Source organism: Corvus cornix, chromosome 2 (genome assembly GCF_000738735.6).
Source record: "Corvus cornix cornix isolate S_Up_H32 chromosome 2, ASM73873v5, whole genome shotgun sequence".
Classification (NCBI taxonomy): domain Eukaryota; kingdom Metazoa; phylum Chordata; class Aves; order Passeriformes; family Corvidae; genus Corvus; species Corvus cornix.
This window is the reverse complement of record NC_046333.1, coordinates 134026752-134043278: the sequence shown is the minus strand read 5'-3', so window position 1 is coordinate 134043278 and position 16527 is coordinate 134026752. Positions and strand designations below refer to the sequence as shown.

The following is a 16527-nucleotide window of genomic DNA, read 5'->3' as shown; positions in this document are numbered from 1 at the left end:
TCCCTGGGTTACCCTGGGACCTGACTGCTTTTGTAGTCTAGTCCCAGCTTCCTGTAGGACCTTTAGAGACCTGTGACCTCACACCTATTCATATCTTCTCACAAGCCTTGCCTGAGCTCCACAGTGCAGGGGAGAGTTTTCACACAGAACTGTGTAATTATGAAGGGTGGCCACCTCTGCATGTGCATCCTGTACTTTCCTTGCTCTGGGCAGTGCTTCTGGGTCGCAGCATATTGCTGGAGAGATGGGAATGGAGTCCTGGGCTATGAAGAGGTGCCAGCTGAATGAGTGGCTGAGGCTGTGTTGTTCCAGGAGCACCCCTGGTTCAGAGGCAGTTACGACCATTTCAACTGGAGGCAGTTCAGAGCAAAAATAGCTCTGATGTCTCAGTGCTGTGCCCTTCAGTGCTGCAGTCTACAGGAAGGCTTATTAGTTCTGATAAAGTGTAATACAGCTGTTCTGGGGCCACTACTGTGCTCACGATGAAACAAATGCACCTTAGGGAGGGTAGTGTAAACCACACCCAAGCACTTCCCAGGATCTCTGTTTACTCATCATTCCAGGTGTCCTAAGCCTGTGAAGCCTGCAACTAAGGAGCTAAGATTTTAATGTCTCTGAAACTTTTTAACAGCCCTAGCATGAACACTGATTCAAATTGGGACAAGTTAGATTCTCATTTTTTGGCCAATAGAATCAAAATTCTGGAGAGGGTGCTTAAATTCTCAAAAAATGAATGCTGACTCTCTTTAGCTTTACAAGAACTTTACAAAGTTCTTGTAGCATGAAGAAAGATAGTAAATTGCCTTCTACTTAGACAATACCCACAAAAAACCACTCAAAGCCTAGGCTAAATAACTGATATACATAATACTGTTATATGTTCACGAGAAAAATGATGGGTTAATACTCGATGCACTTTAAACACTGTCTAAAATTGTCATTTGTAACCTGAAGTGAATCTCTCAATGGGAGTGGGAGAAATAAAATGCCAGCCTTTGGTTTATGTCTGATTTTTTCTATTAAAAGACATTAATTAAAACCGATTTTTTTTTTTGTCTTTAAAGGAAAGAAGGTATTCCTGGATTTTACAAAGGAATTATACCCAATGTGATCAGAGTGACTCCTGCCTGCTGTATTACCTTTGTAGTTTACGAAAATGTGTCTGGCTTTTTACTTGGTTTTAGAAAAGAAAATAATTAAAGGTATGAACTTGTGTTCCTAGGAAGGAATCTATCCTTTATTTTTTATATTTATGATCTGGGAGAAATTTAGTTCGGCAGTCTTCTTTGACACTGTGAACTGATCTGGTATTTTGAGGAAAGAATGTAGAGACAGTGAAACCCTGCCAGCATCTCTCCTGTTGAGCGTTCCTGCATTGCTGCCTTCCTCCCTGAATCAGCTGTGTCTGCTTGAAACAGATGTCTGCAACTGTGAAATAATAGTGCTGTGACTGGGTGAAGGCAGCTGCACAGCAATTCCATTCATCCTGGCCTGCCTGGAATAACCCTCTGAGCAGTTTCAGCAAGTCTCAAGATGACAGTTGGTGAGATTTTGCTCCTGCACAGGTGGAAAACTTCATATGAAAGCAACTCTGGAGCGTGTTAAAACTTTCCTAAGTCTCTGAGTATCATTAAAACAAGGAATGTCATCTGAATCCACCTCTGTGTTATTTGTCAGATTTTAGGATATGGAATGCTCCAGCCTCCATTGCTCATCCAGCACAAAAATGCTGCCTCAGTGGGGTGCAATTTGGAAACCGAAATTGTTTTTTAAAACAGCTGTCCGTTCTTGGGTTTGAAGAATTGCAAGTCTGATGAAACTCAGTTCTTGTCTCATACCAGGACAGACTTGCATTGTGGTTTTTGACTTGGTTGTAGCACCAGACTGACATATGCTGTGTGCATTGCTGGCCACTTAATTACTTTTCTTTCTCTTCCATTCTCTCTTCCATTCTCTCTCCATCTCTCTCTATGCCAGAGTGTCTCCATTAATGATACATCTGACCAAATATTACTAAGTAAATGCATATTTGAAAGCAGGCTTACATTTTAAAAATGAGGATTTTTTTTCTAGTAATCCCAGAGTGATGCAGTGTTCAAACCAGTGTAATAACAAATAGGACCAAATACTTATTTTCAAGAATATTCTCTGGAAAAAGAAGTTTCTAGTCTAAAAAAATCCTGTGCACAGGACTTTCTTCAAAAAAAACCAGAGCAATCCATTAATGTCTTCTGATTTGGTTTAAGGAAAAGATTGTTAATATATTGATTGCTAACTTAATGACAAATTATAGTACATCTCAGTATATTTGTATAATAATTGTTTTTTTCCATACCAATAATTGCCATCAAGGATATGTACTTTTTAGAGCTCTGGGTTTGATGGTTTTGGGTTTTTTTAGTTCTCTAAGAAAGTACATTACTGACCATAACATCTGCCTTCTGCTCTTGGTAAGAAGATATTAAGTGGTATCTAGAAAGTATAATTTAACTAGGAAATAAATTAGCAAAGGCTATTCAACAGGTAGTTTCATAGGGAGCAGAATAATCACTTAGAGAAGTTTCCTGTTTACCAGACCAACCTAAAGCAGAAAGAACAATTTTTAATAAAAACTTGACTGATTAGGGGATTGGTTTAAATTTTAAATTAAAATCTGGAAAGCTACAGACACTACTCAGTATTTTGAATCCTCATTCGGCAATCCGCTTGCTTGTTTTTGTAGATAGTATTGCCACATACCACGTTTTGGGTATAACTAACTTTATTAATAGTTTACACTTTCTCTTCCACAATCCCATCCCCTCTACTGATACAGTTGATAATCTCATCAGAAATAATAATCTCATCTGGGGCCTGTATGGCTGGCTTTGGTTTTTATTAAGGAAGGTTTGTGTGTATTTAGCTGAAGATAAATTTTCTGGAAGTTTACCATGTATATTATGTAGATCCATAACAGCAACTTCTTCTGCCTTTGGAGGGTACTTCCTTGGGTTTGGGTGTTTTGTGGTACACAGAATGAATTTAATGGAACACTGAGTTAACTCTGCCACCCAGGGTCCAAAATATATTGTGAAGACAAATGCAAAAAGCATAAAAGAAAAAAAGCTGTGCACATGCTACCCTGGATTAGTGTGCTCTTAGGCTCAGAACAGCTTACTCGTGCTTCAGGATAAATGCAAAGACTGCAAGCATGGGCACAATCACTTACTGTATGTTAACTGACTTTCTGTAAATTCACACCATAGCTCAGTTCATAGTAACTTGTTTGTGTTCAGATACCTTAAAACCATCGTCCAAGCCAGTGAAAACATTACAGTTCTTCAGAGACAGAATGCCAGCTGTGTAGCTTGCTGGCTTGCAGCAAATCTCACACACAGTCTTGCAGTTGGGCAAGCCCAAGTGCTCCCCTCACTGCAGGTGTGCTGCCCTGGTATCTGCAACAACAGCTACCAGCAAGAGCCACCAAGCTGAGAGATGCCTGGGGGAGATGTTACAGCCTGTTCAGAAAAGAAGATGAGATTTAATCCTAAATAGCTGAAATAAATTCATTATCTCAGATTTATTGGGTTTTTTTTCCTTTTAATTTCTGGGAAGAGTGGAGATTTTTGCATGTTGTACATGCTTTTCATGGGTTTTTTATTTCATTAATGTAAAATTGATTTTGTAATACAAACATGACTATGGTTTCTTTTTATAATGTGTACAATTATAAAAAATATTTGAGTATATCACTTGCAGCATTTGAAAGAAAATACTTAAAACACTGAAGCTAATGGTCTGTTGGAATGATTGCTGTTGTCACTTGTCAAACAGCTGTGACATCATTGTTTCACTTTACCAGTTCCCTTTTTTGAAAGCCTAGGCATTTGAACCTGCCTTATTTCTGTATCTTCTAAACTATTAACATATCTAGCTTTTAACCAATACCAAAGTGGTTCTATATATATGAAAGGCTAAATCCAGGAGAATTATTTTATTGGAGCAATGAAATTAAGTGCTGTAACTGTAAAATTATTTAGTATCTGCATCTTAGTAGTGGAGACCAGTCATAGGTGTTACTCTGAAATCCATTCTATCAAGAAGCAAGCAAGGGGAGCTTAGATAGTCTGGTTTTGCTCAGTTGTTCATAGTGAGGTATTTAACATTTACCACATTGTCTAGTCACAGTTAAGTCACCAGGAGTTTGTTGAGAGCCAAGACTGTAACAGCAGTGCATCCTGTTCTGCAGTCAGGTTTACAGAAGTGAATTTTATGTATGTTTTCCGAAGGCTAAAGCCAACACCTGATTTTACTTTCTTAGAACTTTATCTCTAAAGCCTTCTAATAAAATCATGTATCATAACACCATGTAAAATATCTTAAGCAGATTAATGATCAATAAAATAGCCTGGATTTTTTTTTTTGTAAAAGGTCTCATTTATTTGATACAAAAAGTTATGGTTAATTCTAAAATCAGTGGTGTATTACATCAAAAAAGAAATTTTAAAAGTTAATGAACTTGGTTTTGATATTTGTATTCTAAAATGGTTATTATAAAAAGCCTCTGCCATGTGCAAAACAAGACAAAGGCTACAGATGCAAGGCTTTGGTGCCTTTCAGTCCAGTACTTGCATCCAACTCTATTGAAATAAATTCTGAAGAAAATAGTACAATTTAAAAAAAAAAAAAAAAAGGTATTATAAAAAGGGAGGGAAGTTATTTTGGCAGTTCTTCAATGATGATTCGGGAGACTGAATTCCATCCAGTAGAAGCATCTCCCCGTGGATAATCTGAGCAAGTCCCAACCCAGATGGCAATATCCACCAAGCCAGCATTGATCCCTTCGCACAGACCTTCCACTGGTTAAAGACAAAAATCAGGTTACCTCAGCAGGCACAGTCCCTTTGTATGTCACAACTGAAGGTAGACACGAGTACTTAAGAACAGCAGTTCGTTTCAAGCTTGTACTATTTTGTAAATGTGAACAGTTTTTAGAATTCTAGAACAATTTCAGAAATAAAAACTACTACATAGAGATGTGGCAACATCAGTTACAGCCATGCAGTGCCTCTGTCATGCTGCTGCTTGACACTCATTGCAATGCCTGAAGCAATCCACACAATCCACAGGGTGGCTAAATGGGAGGTATACTTGCAGCTTTAAATACCTAAATTTACACACTGGGAGCTGGAATATGGCTCCATACCCTCCCAGCCATCTTTCTAGCAGTGATGGGAGGGGGTGGGGGCACAGCCATACCTGGCTTACAGCTAAGCCCTGTAAAGGTGATTGCTACCCTGTAAGCTTTTCCACTCCTAATTCACTCCTCCTCTATAAAGTTCCACTCCTGATGCCCCACTAGCACCACTGGTTGGAGGTTGGGTAATGAAGATCAGTCAGCTTTACCCCTATGCTGAAGAAATCCTATGATAGCTCTAGACATTAGATTTCATGTAGTCATGTGGTACAGGGAGGAAAATGGAGAAAGAGCACAGACTCTGCATTCCCTTTTCCTAGTGTCACATCCTTTCATGTTGAATGACTTCACTAATTTGCCTCAGCTTAGCAAATGAATAATTGCTCCTAGGTATTTCACTTTGGAGGTACTTTTGTGCCCCACCTGAAATCAGAGTAGAAATTGCAGGAGGAATAAGTCTCATTTTGTGCACAGATAATGTGCAAATACTCGTATTTTAAGCCAGGATGACACTGTCTACTTGGCAGTAAGGCTGTTTCTCCATAGGCTAATAATGCACAGAATGTCTCTGTATTCATGTTGTGGCAGAGATCAGTAGAACTGTCTGATAGAAGTGTTTTCCATTTCTAAATCTCTGGATATAAATACCATGAAAAATAGCACAGCCATGAAGTACCACTTAATAAATAATTATAATTCTGTTACTATCAATAGTCAACTCTGAGGCAGAAGAGTAAGAGGAAAAAGTGTTAGCTGGCCACTCTTCTGCCTCCTGTTTCAGTCCTCTGACCTTGTGAGGCAGATGGCACTCTCTGCCTTTGGTAACTGCTACTGCCTTCCATCTCTGCTCTCCCGGCGTGCATACCTGAAGAAGTTCGGTGTATGTTAATAGTAGAATTCAGCTCCGGGCTTCCTTGGTCTAGGTATATGATGGCTTCAATAGGAAGTGGCCCAGCACACTCTGCCCCATTGAAAGTGAAGTACCAGCGCTGGCAGCAGGCGTTCCTGCACTTGAGCCGCAGTGACCCGCTGAAGAGCACGCGCAGAGCGCTGTTCGACCGCATCTTGGTAAAGGTACATTCCTGATGGGAGACAAAACGCTTTGGTACAAACCTCTGGGCTTGAACCTATTCATTTTCTATGTATTTATATTTAGGACACATATTTAGGAATATATTTATTTCAAAATGCTTTGGCTATTCTCTTTAGTCCTCTCTGGGAAAAAAAAACAAAATGTGAGCCTGGCAAATGCCATATGGTGCAAAGATGCAAATCAGAACAGCACGTGCTAGATGGTAAAGCAGAAATGGATTATGGAAATTCTTAACTTTATTTAGATAACACCTGCTGTTAAGTTGGTAGCCTAGTTACCTTCTGGGATTTATGTAATGGGGTATAAGCTCTCTGAAAGCTGCATTCAAGCCACAGAATCACACAATCATAAGGATTGGAAGGGACCTCTGAAGATCATCTAGTCCAATCCCCAAATCCTTGCATGACAAGACAGGAGTTTCTGTCTCTGCTACCAGGAATCCTGGAGTTAACAATTATCACAAGGCTTTTGAGTGGTTTATACCCTGATAAAAGCTCCACAACTGAAAAATTAGTATTTTCAGGTTTTTAAGTGGCTGTTACCCTGTGGTAACAGGTTTTTAAGTGGCTGTCTTCAAAATGTTGGATATCATGGGGAAAAAAAAAGTCTACTAAAAAAGTTGATTCTCCCTCTAGCCACAGCACAGCAACTAAATTGTGTAACCACTCCAGGCTTTGCTTCGTAGCTGGGATTGAGGAGGGATTTTTTCTAGGCTTGCACCAATGTGTTTGAAAGTTTTACACCCAGGGCTTCAGTGGAGGACAGACTGTCAGTCTGGGTGACATTGGCAATTCTGCTCCTGAGCAATGCTGATCCTTTGCAGTGGCATCCTGCAACTGAGTTTCAGTGAACAACCACTTTGAAGCAAGAGTTATAAAGACAGGTACAATTAACAGATTAAAGATGTACAGATTAAACAGATTAAAAAGATGTACAGATTAAACAGAAGAGTTATAAAGTTGTACAATTAACAGATTAAAGATGTACCATTTCAATCCTAAAGATCCTCCGTAGGACTGAAATGGTAAAAACCTTGCCCTGTTTTGGGCAAGCCAGAGGTACTTTTTTTGGTATTGTGACTTTCAGCCTTACAGTTACAGATCTGGTCTTCTAAATGTACTCCTACACCAGCCACAAAATTCTTCTGAAACCCTATTACAGAAATGAAACAGGCACATAGCTGAAACACAGCTGAGAGGAACCTGAAGTCACTAAACCTTTGAGAAGGTCACCCTCGCATGCAGAAAAAGGCCCCAGCAGAAAACCTGTATGGTTGGTGCTGCCCAGCTGACAGAGGCAGGCCAGAGGCTGCTGTGGTTGGTGCAGCAGCTCCAGGCAGAGCTGACTTACCGCGATCTTCCCAAGGTCGATGCCGTAATTTAACGCACTCCACGAACACTGCTTGAAGTTGGGTGTCCAGGACTCCTCGATGCTCTCCCGCATGCACTCGCCCTTCTCCCCTTTCAGCCCATCCCGTCCTGGGATCCCAGGTGTCCCAGGGATCCCATTGGCTCCTGGGTTTCCATCCCGTCCAGGAACGCCACTGGGGCCTTGTAAGCACATGCCATTATACTGAAACACAGAACAGATCTTGCTGCTTCCATCCCTTAACTCCAAGGGTAACCAAGTCACAAACACAAATGGATAACAACAAAACACAAAACCCCTGCTGTACCACAAGTTAATGGGCTATTTCTGCATCTCTGAGAAAATGGTTCCACAGAAGAAAAAAAAAGGAAGAGTAGATTTTGAAAGATAAGCAGTGCCAGCAGAATTTGCTGTACAATAAGATGCCATTTTTTAAATGAAAAGATACATAAATCCTAGAATTAAAAATTTACCTAGTCCAAGAATTAACACCTGTTGGAAAACCTCAGAAGAGTCAAAACATTTCAATACAGAAACAAAAAAAGAAGTCACATCAGTAGTTACTTTCTCCTAACCCACCATTACTTGTATAACTGTGAAGAAAATCTTCCGTTTCTTAGAGAGGAAAGGTTAACACCACTTTTCTTCTGTCACTGCTCCTCTGGGACAGAACCACATCATGATAATCAAGCCCAAGTCAGACTCCAGAATGCACACGGATGGTGATATGGACGTGGGAAGCTGCACCCTGGAATAAATCTGAACCCAGGAACCCTGTTTGTAACAGTGGGAAGGCAGACATGGGAGGATGGCACACTAATATCCTTGCTAACATCACAATATTAGGAAAGGTCAAATGTTGCTCTTCCAAACTCCATGTTAACACACTTTCACTTTATGAGACTTGGGATTTCCTGCCTTGGAGAGGAGGTTTGTGAAGCCCAGAGGTCCTTCCCCCAGCAGCCTGAGTGCCGGGATGCGGGAGGAACACTGGTGTCAGCAGGCACAGAAATGTTGAGCAGGAACCTGCAGGGGCTGGCCATGGCTTTTACTTCATATGCTCTTTCCCATCTGATGACTGACTGCTTCCTCCAGTCTTCATCCCAAATCCTCACAGATAGCTATATTCTGCTCTTCCACTTTCTCACATTTTTTCATCTTCATCTATTTTAAACCACCAAATCCCCACCTGTTCCAAAAAGAAACAGTGCTGTAACTATTCCCCCTCATGCCAGCCATGCCCCTGTCTGCACTGCAGGAGCTGTAAACTACAGCCTCTGCCCTCTCTCCTTTGTCAGACTGGTGACTTTTCTTCACTGAGGCTGTGCCTTTTCACAGGCTCTGGTGCAAAAGCCAGCATACCCATCACAGGCTTAGCTGGAGCCACTCCAAAAATAAAATCAGTGATTAGATGGAGAGGTCTAGTAAGAAGTAAAATGAGGGTTCGACTAATGCTTTGCTAGCTTTCCCTTACTACCTTCACCACAGCAAACACTGCTGGCTAAAGGCAGTGGAAGTATTGGAATATTTTAATGAAGAAAGTCATGTTTTAGAAAAGTTAGCTGAAGAGAAGATTGGTTGGCAAAACACACGCCAACCCAGGAGAACAATGCAAGGACATTTCTATTTCACACAGCACCAGTTATCTGGTTTGCTGTTGCTTTCCCACTGGACTCTATTTGAAACAGTGACTGGCTCTGGCTTTTACATGTGGTTACTCACCACGGAAATCCTGAATGTGGAAATAGGCAAGAGCTGGGGGCAGGCCAAAGCTCTGGCCTATTGCCCCCCATCCCCAGAGACACTAAGAGGGGCTGGCCTGCCTTCACAGAGGAGCTGCTACCCACAGCCAGACAGGGAGAGCACCTCAGCCATGGCACATCCCAAAAAATAAAAGGGAGCACAAGAATTATCTGGGCTTTGGGCTCCACTCCAAATAAAATTGTCTGTCTTGCCAAATCAAGTCTTTTCATGATTTCTTAAGCTAGAAATGCATAAAACATATTTTAAACATCCACTGAAGGCAGGATCCCCCCTCGGTCCTGCCTTCACTCTGCCCTGGCAAGGCTTTCGCTGAAGCAGTCTGTACAGCTGGGCTGTGCACGAGTCAGCTGCCACTGACTTACCTGCACTTTGTTGCTCACTCTGTTGCACCCAAAAAGCACCGAGCAATTTCAAAGAAATGAGGGAGCCTAAAATACTGCTCCAACAGAAAGTGTAAGTTCATCCATGTGTACAGACTCCTTATTCTCAATGCAATTCAATTTCCACAATAAAAGTGAAAAGGCAATGAGGAAGTGAAAGGGAAGGAGTTTTGCTATCAGTGGTGCTTCCAGCACATCACTTTAGGCGATCTCTATGACGATCATGGAAGGAATGACCATGCCACTGGTTTTCTATAGAAGGGGAACGGCAGTCCAGCAGCTCACACATTACCTTCACATCTGCTTTATACATTCCAAGGAGTGGAAAATTTCCCTCCTGTCATGTATCCCTGAGATGGGATAGTCCCAATGCTTTCAGGTTTCTAGTAGCAATGGAATTACAAACAGTGGTGTGCAGTCCCTGCCGCTAGTGGGAATAATGCATTCATGCGACTCCAAGGAAAAGTGGGTTCGGTAAGCATGCAGATAGTTTTCAGAGTACCTGCTGAAGAGCACTTTTTTTTTTATCTTACGTACTTCTTTCATTACTGTTTATGCACTAGCCTTTTAGGAGCTAAACAACAGTTAACTGCTTATGTTGGAAGGAACTAAACAGCATTTACGACTTATGTTGGAAGGGCTCTAAGGTTTCGGGGTTGCCCCTGCGGTGCGCTGAGCGCAGGAACCAGCCCACGGCGCTGCCTCGGGTCCCGCCGCGATGTCCCCCCGGCACCGGGCACGGCGGGGAGTGGGGGCTCCGCCGGCTCCGGCCGCCACCCCCGACCCTGGCCCGATGGGGAAAACACTAAAACACACACCGGGCCGCCGAATCCCTGAGGTTTCTGTCGAAGACCGTCCAGTCCCTTCTCAACAATTTCCTGATTCAGCACAACAAGGGCGTAATTAACTGAACCACGAGAGATGCCCAGCAGCGCGGGAGCGGCGCTGCCCTGCCTGCAGCGGCCGCGAGGTTTTCCGAAAGCCTCTGATTTATCGATTTTTTCACATCTTTACAATAAAAAAGCGGCTGCAAGGCTCTTCCAGCCGCCCCCCGCCCGCACGACTCCCCCAACACCCCCGCCCGCCCCGCTCCCGGCCCCTAGCCCCCGGTCCCGCTCCCGGCCCCGCCGCTCTCACCACGTCCACCACCTCCCGCTGGCGGAGCGCCTTCTGCTTCCCCTTGGGGCTCTCGGAGCCGCCGTGCGGCGGGGCCGCCGCCAGCAGCAGCGCCAGCAGCAGCAGCAGCGGCGGGGCGGCGGCGGCCGGGGCGCGGGGCATCGTGCGGGGAGGCGCGGGGCGGGGATGCGCCGGGGCCGGCTGCAGCAGGAGCCCGGGTCCGCCGCTCTGGGCGGCAGCGCGGGGATAAATGAGCCTTTCAGAGCGCGCAGCCCGAGCTCCCTCCCCGGGGAGGCCGGGAATTTCCATCCTGTAACCGAGCGAGACGGCCGGGCAGAGCCACCCCCCCGCAGCCATTGGCACGGGGCCGGGGGCTCCCGCCCCCTCGGCCCGGCCCCGCCGAGCTTTCCCCGGGCGATGGAGCCCCCGGCCGCGCCGCGCCGAGCCGAGCGGCAGCAGCGCTGCGGGCCCCTCCCGGCTCTCCCGCAGCCCCAGGCAGTTCGCTTCCACGTTTTCAGGTGCTCGCTCGGCAGTCGGTAACTCCTTTCCGATGAAGGAGCTGCTGTCTCGGCAAGAAACCGCCTAACGCCACAACGGGATCCTGATGCACCGTGAGGGGAAACTGTGATAAAACATCAATCACAGACTTAATTTTAACAGAAGTCAAGGTAAGGACACAAAATCCTTCTGAACAATAGGGGATTTTGGACTTTTTCGAAAAACCTGGTATTGCCAGACTGAACTTTGTCAATTTAGTAACAGAAGAAAAGCTCTTGGCTACTCATCTCATTTTGCTTTCATTTAAAATCGTACTTTACTTCTCATCATTCTAGAAATGAAAGCACTATAAAATAAAGGATGTGCTATATCCTTAATAATTCAAAATAAAAGTAACAGATGTTTGAGAGGTAGCTTCTGTATACTGCAAACTTCGTGGGATTTGTAGAGGTAGAGTTTCCAGAAGGGCAAGATAAGCTTCAACATTTTTTTTCTGAAGTATTTAACAAAACCACACATTTCTCCTGCAGGAAAGAATGCTACAAGACGTTGAGTCATTCAAATAGGCTGCACAGAACCACAGAAGACTGAACCCCTACATGTGGCTCTGCACTTTAAGCCACTCCTGCCTTTCTCCCCTTTCCATGTCTGTACTGGTGGAACAATAGCAGTGAAGTGAGATTTACAGCACAGGTCAGTCACACTGCTGTCATCAACCCTGTCACTCGCTGTCCTGAGAACTGGGACTGATGTCAGCCACATTGCTGAGGTGAGGGCTCCTACCTTGTGAAGAAGGGCAGCGTTACACCTTGCCAACTTCAAAAAACAGCTGGTAAATAATAATGGTTCCCTAAAACAGTTGGGAAAATTTATGGAATGATGTAAATCCTTAATTGTAATATTGCTTTGGTGACAGCCTCAGTCAGCATCCACAAACACACACAGGCAGAAGCTTCATTGAGCAATTGTGCAGTGCTGTCAGCAACCCCTGCTGCCTCTGGCCCGGGCTGACCGCAATACTGTGAAGGTGGTGATGTTTGATTTCTGTGTCACCTGCATGTTCACACAGGCATCCTTACCAAGGGCTGGGGATCCTCAGCATCAACACAGGCTGTTGCTAAGGCGTGTCCCTTCACAGGGTGCCAAACTTTTGTATTACAGAATTAATTTCCTCAGGCAAGGTGCAGCAGATGTAGCACACAGTGCAGCAGCACTAAGGCAACCAGGATTTTAGAGAACAAAATTTGCATGGACATTCATGATTATTTCCCCACCTGGCTTTGGTCACCATTAATTTGAGTGTGGATTAGAAGCTTTGAAGTTCCAAACGGCTTTGCCAGAGGAAGAAAACTTCGGAGCACTGTAAGAGAAGGTCTTAGCAAACAATGGTGGGACATCTGCTTTGAGCTCTGGTGAGTGCCTTGTGCAGTTCCTAGCACTCATTTGACTTGCAGTGTGCATTTCCATCTGGAAAACAGAAATGTCAACATCCTCCTTAACCTGCTTCAGTTCAAGCAAGCCTTGCCATCTGTTAGGCTTATGTTCTGTGGGCTTCTGATATATTTAAATGGTTCTGAGGGCACCAACCACTGCTGAATGCTGGTAAGATACTCAAACTGAATCAGAACTACTGATCTACTTTGCCTTAACTATTTTGCAGCTAAAAGGAGCTGTGGTAATAAAATTGCCTGAGCACCCACTGACCACGATCCATATTACATCAATTAGTGATTCCTTCCTTTTATCCATACTGCCATATGATATAGGCTTTATCTCACAAACATATCAGCAAACATTACTAGTTGCTACATCCACCACGTAAATGTCACTGAAATCTCCCAGATGGCCAGTCTGCTCCTGCACAGCCTGGGCAGGCTCACACAAGGTCACCGTGGCACAGTCAGTGCATCTTGCACTGCAGATGCTCATATGATGAGGCTGATGCCATGAGAGCAGTCTCTCTGCTGCAGCTTGAGCTGCTTCCCCCCCCTCACATAGCCTCTCAGCATCCCAAAAATCCAGACACACAAGTCTGGAGAGGAGGATGTTCCCATACACACATCTTTCCATTCACCTCAGCCATAACATGCTTAAATTCAAGAGACTGCCCGTGGGGTCATTGGGTCTCTCTGCCTTTCCTGTGCAAACAATTCCAGTTTATGAATACTGTTTGTTAGCACACTGTTTTGAATTCAACCAGTAAATAATTGTTATTCAATTCAATGGTTATTCAATCCTTAGTCTTTACAGCATGAAATAACTGCAGGGAACCGGAAACACCAGACTTAGGTGTCTAAATATTACAGAAAGCTCAAGGCTGAGGATCCTGAGACAAAAGAGGCCCAGTAAGGTAAGTGCCAAGGCCTGGACTTTTCATCTGCCTTTAACTCTTACTGCTTTATACATTTCCCTGTTCTGGGGATGTCTTGGGGTTTTGACTTTTGCTGGCAGCCTGATCTCTGCATTGCTTTGGAGAGCATGTTATTATACACCAGGGTAACAGCAGAGCGCTCAAAGTTAGCACTGCAGTGCTCAGCATCACAACGCTCAGCACCGTTGCTGATCTGCCCTTGGTGCTTTTAATTGTGGGGCTCGTAATTTAGATCTTGTTCCCTTTATTACTGATATTTTAGGGTGACTTGTAAGTTGGTGTAAAAGGCTGAGATCAGGGAAAACTTTGAGGTTTTTCAAATGGCTCTTTGCAGGCTGCTGGTCTGATCAAGGAGACAAAGAGCTGTCTGTACTGCTGTAGAAGAAAACCAAACTAAGAGCTCTCGGGTAATTTATTACAGATTTAAGAAATGGATTCCAACTTCTTCCACAAAAAAAACCTTTGGAATTGCATAAATATGAATGGGATTTTGGCCTTAGTCCCTTCTAAGACCTCTTAATTTAAATATATGATTCATATAGCATGTGTAATATTAAAAAAAATCCAAAAATCTCTCCCTCTCTTTTATTGCTTTACTAGCACACATATACCTATTTTTAAAAAGTCTTCCAGTAGCTTCTACATAAAATGATCAAAGCATTACAGCCACAGCAGTGCTTTGCAGGTACATATATTAACATTTGAATCTTAAAATCTTATTTGGGGCATGTGCTCACCCTTCTGCAGAAGAGGATTCCTGTGTTCATATACAGGAGGACAGCATTTTATGAGTGTGAGGAAAAAAAATATCCTGGAGTTAAGTGTTAATTCTTCACTTCTGAACAAGCTCACGTCAGTTCTTAATGTTACTATAGGAAATGTATTTTTACACAATAGAAAACATGAGAGAATCAATACTTTTTATTCTTCATATTAATTATGTTTTCTATGGAGATAAATCTTTAACATTGTCTCTGACAATTCAAGAGCAAGACATAGGTCAGATACCAGTGAAAACTTATGGAAACAGTTTCTTCCACTGCCTGCTGCAGTTCCAGGCAGATCTGGTTTTTTCTGTCCAAGCCATCAGCTGATTTATAGTTGCATTTCCCCATAGCTGTGCTTTTACAATAATAATGATGGCAGTGAATATTTTAAACTAAACACTATTCACAAACAGTCAGAGAGAGATAAACTTTAATAAAACTATTTGGGAGAACTGTCTGCTTCACTGATAAAGAATAACTCTGGACACCCAGATAATTCCATAGTGTAAACTTTATGATGAAAAGCCCATACAGTTTCTATTGACTGCTGGTTGCAAATTTCTGGTCTGTACCTCTGCAAGTCTGCACCCAAGAGCAGCTGGCGCAATCCCAGCTGCAGTCATGGAAACATTTGGGTCTGCAGGGGGATCTGGAGCACGTCTGAAGCAGGTCCACTTAGATTGGGTTGTTCAAGGACTTGCAGAATGGGAAAATTATTTCAGTCCAGTTTTAAATTAAATTCACTGGGTGTCCAGTGAATCATCATGTGCAAGGGGAGAGCTGAGTCTCAGGAGGAACATTTGCTCATTAGCGTGGCTGCGAATTAGTCAGTGGTAGAAAAATCACTTGGCTACCTCACGAAACCTCAGTGAATAGAAAGGCTTATACAGAACTGAAAAGTTAACTTTCCTTAAATCCTGTGCTAATAAATGGTTATTAGGATGTGAAATACAGTGCTCCATTCAGATAGGAAGGCTTCTTCCAATGAAGGGCACAATCTGTGTTTTTCTACACCATTCATCAAATGCATTGCCAGAAGTTTGTCCTTCCAGTTTTGGAAAGCAGTGCCTCAAATTAGTGATAATCCCGAAATTAAAGGAATAGACTTGAACTTTGAAATGTTCTCTTTTATTTGTGTCCAGTGAGGCCTTTGAAAAGGAGTTCCTCAGGATAAGCAAGCTCTGAGCAGGGCTGAGGCAGTGCTCTGTAGCCCTTCAAGGTGGCTTACAGAAACAGATGCCTATAGCCACCATAACAGGCACACACAAAATGCACAGAAGCCTACGGATGCAAGAAGGTTTCATCAAAGAAACAAACTAATCGGCCCAGTTGCACAAAACTCAGGAGAGAGACAAGCAGAGTCACAACGACGACAGATGGGAACGTGTGTGATTGCTGCAGCTCTGCTTCTTGGATGTAGTGGTGGAGCTTGAAGCCCGTGGCATTCCTGTGACCTGGCTCCTCACACCCACACTGACCTCAGTGAAAAAGTCCCATGCCTTGAGGCAAGCAGGGCTGTGGAGCTTCTGGGCAGCACCGCCAGCATCTGCTCACAGATGACTCACAGTCACTGAAATGGCAGTGGATGGACTGGGGCTGCTGGGTCAGGCACAGTGAGGTTTACAAGTGGTTCAGTGGGGTCATCCTTTAGCCCTGAGGATACTTCCACAGGTAAACTCTTGCATTAAAATTGTTTTATGTGCTTATATAGGAATCCTGTTTGACTTGCATCAACAACTGACTAGTGCAATGGCACTGGGAAGGATCAAGCACGCGAATCCCTGGCTCATGTGGAGATTGTGTTCGGCCAGAATAGCAAAAGACCCACCAGGTTCCTGTGAAGAAAAATGTGGTTTTGAGCCCTCTTTAAGTTATATTTTTACAGCAGGTGCTCATCTAACTATGCTTTTGTGAGCATAACTTAGCGTGGTTTCCTTGTAACTTTGCTGTAATTACAGGATCTCTTGATTGATTAAAGATCTTATTTATGAGTT

At 43.5% G+C, this 16527-nt stretch overlaps 2 protein-coding genes and 1 long non-coding RNA gene across 5 annotated transcripts in view; 2 read left to right on the top strand and 1 right to left on the bottom strand.

Moving 5' to 3' along the window:
• SLC25A32 (solute carrier family 25 member 32) overlaps positions 1 to 4397 on the top strand; it is a 19156-nt gene extending 14759 nt beyond the window's left edge. The window contains exon 7 of the mRNA XM_039550139.1: positions 1065 to 4397. Coding sequence (XP_039406073.1) covers positions 1065 to 1200 — 136 coding nt within the window. The 3' untranslated portion in view covers positions 1201 to 4397. The remainder of the gene's footprint in view (positions 1 to 1064) is intronic.
• CTHRC1 (collagen triple helix repeat containing 1) lies at positions 3273 to 11273 on the bottom strand. Its single transcript, XM_039550140.1, has 4 exons — positions 10919 to 11273; positions 7620 to 7841; positions 6042 to 6258; positions 3273 to 4838 (listed from the first exon to the last, which is right to left on the bottom strand). The coding sequence occupies exons 1-4, from the start codon at positions 11252 to 11254 to the stop codon at positions 4696 to 4698; spliced, it is 918 nt and encodes a 305-aa protein (XP_039406074.1). The 5' UTR covers positions 11255 to 11273; the 3' UTR covers positions 3273 to 4695.
• On the top strand, positions 11272 to 16527 carry LOC104692704. Of its 3 annotated transcripts, XR_005601615.1 has the most exons (4): positions 11272 to 11565; positions 11926 to 12807; positions 13637 to 13745; positions 15676 to 16527. It is a non-coding gene; the product is annotated as an uncharacterized LOC104692704 (long non-coding RNA). The 3 variants fall into 3 exon arrangements; XR_005601613.1 differs by having other exon boundaries at positions 11926 to 13745; XR_005601614.1 differs by having other exon boundaries at positions 11926 to 13745; positions 14101 to 16527.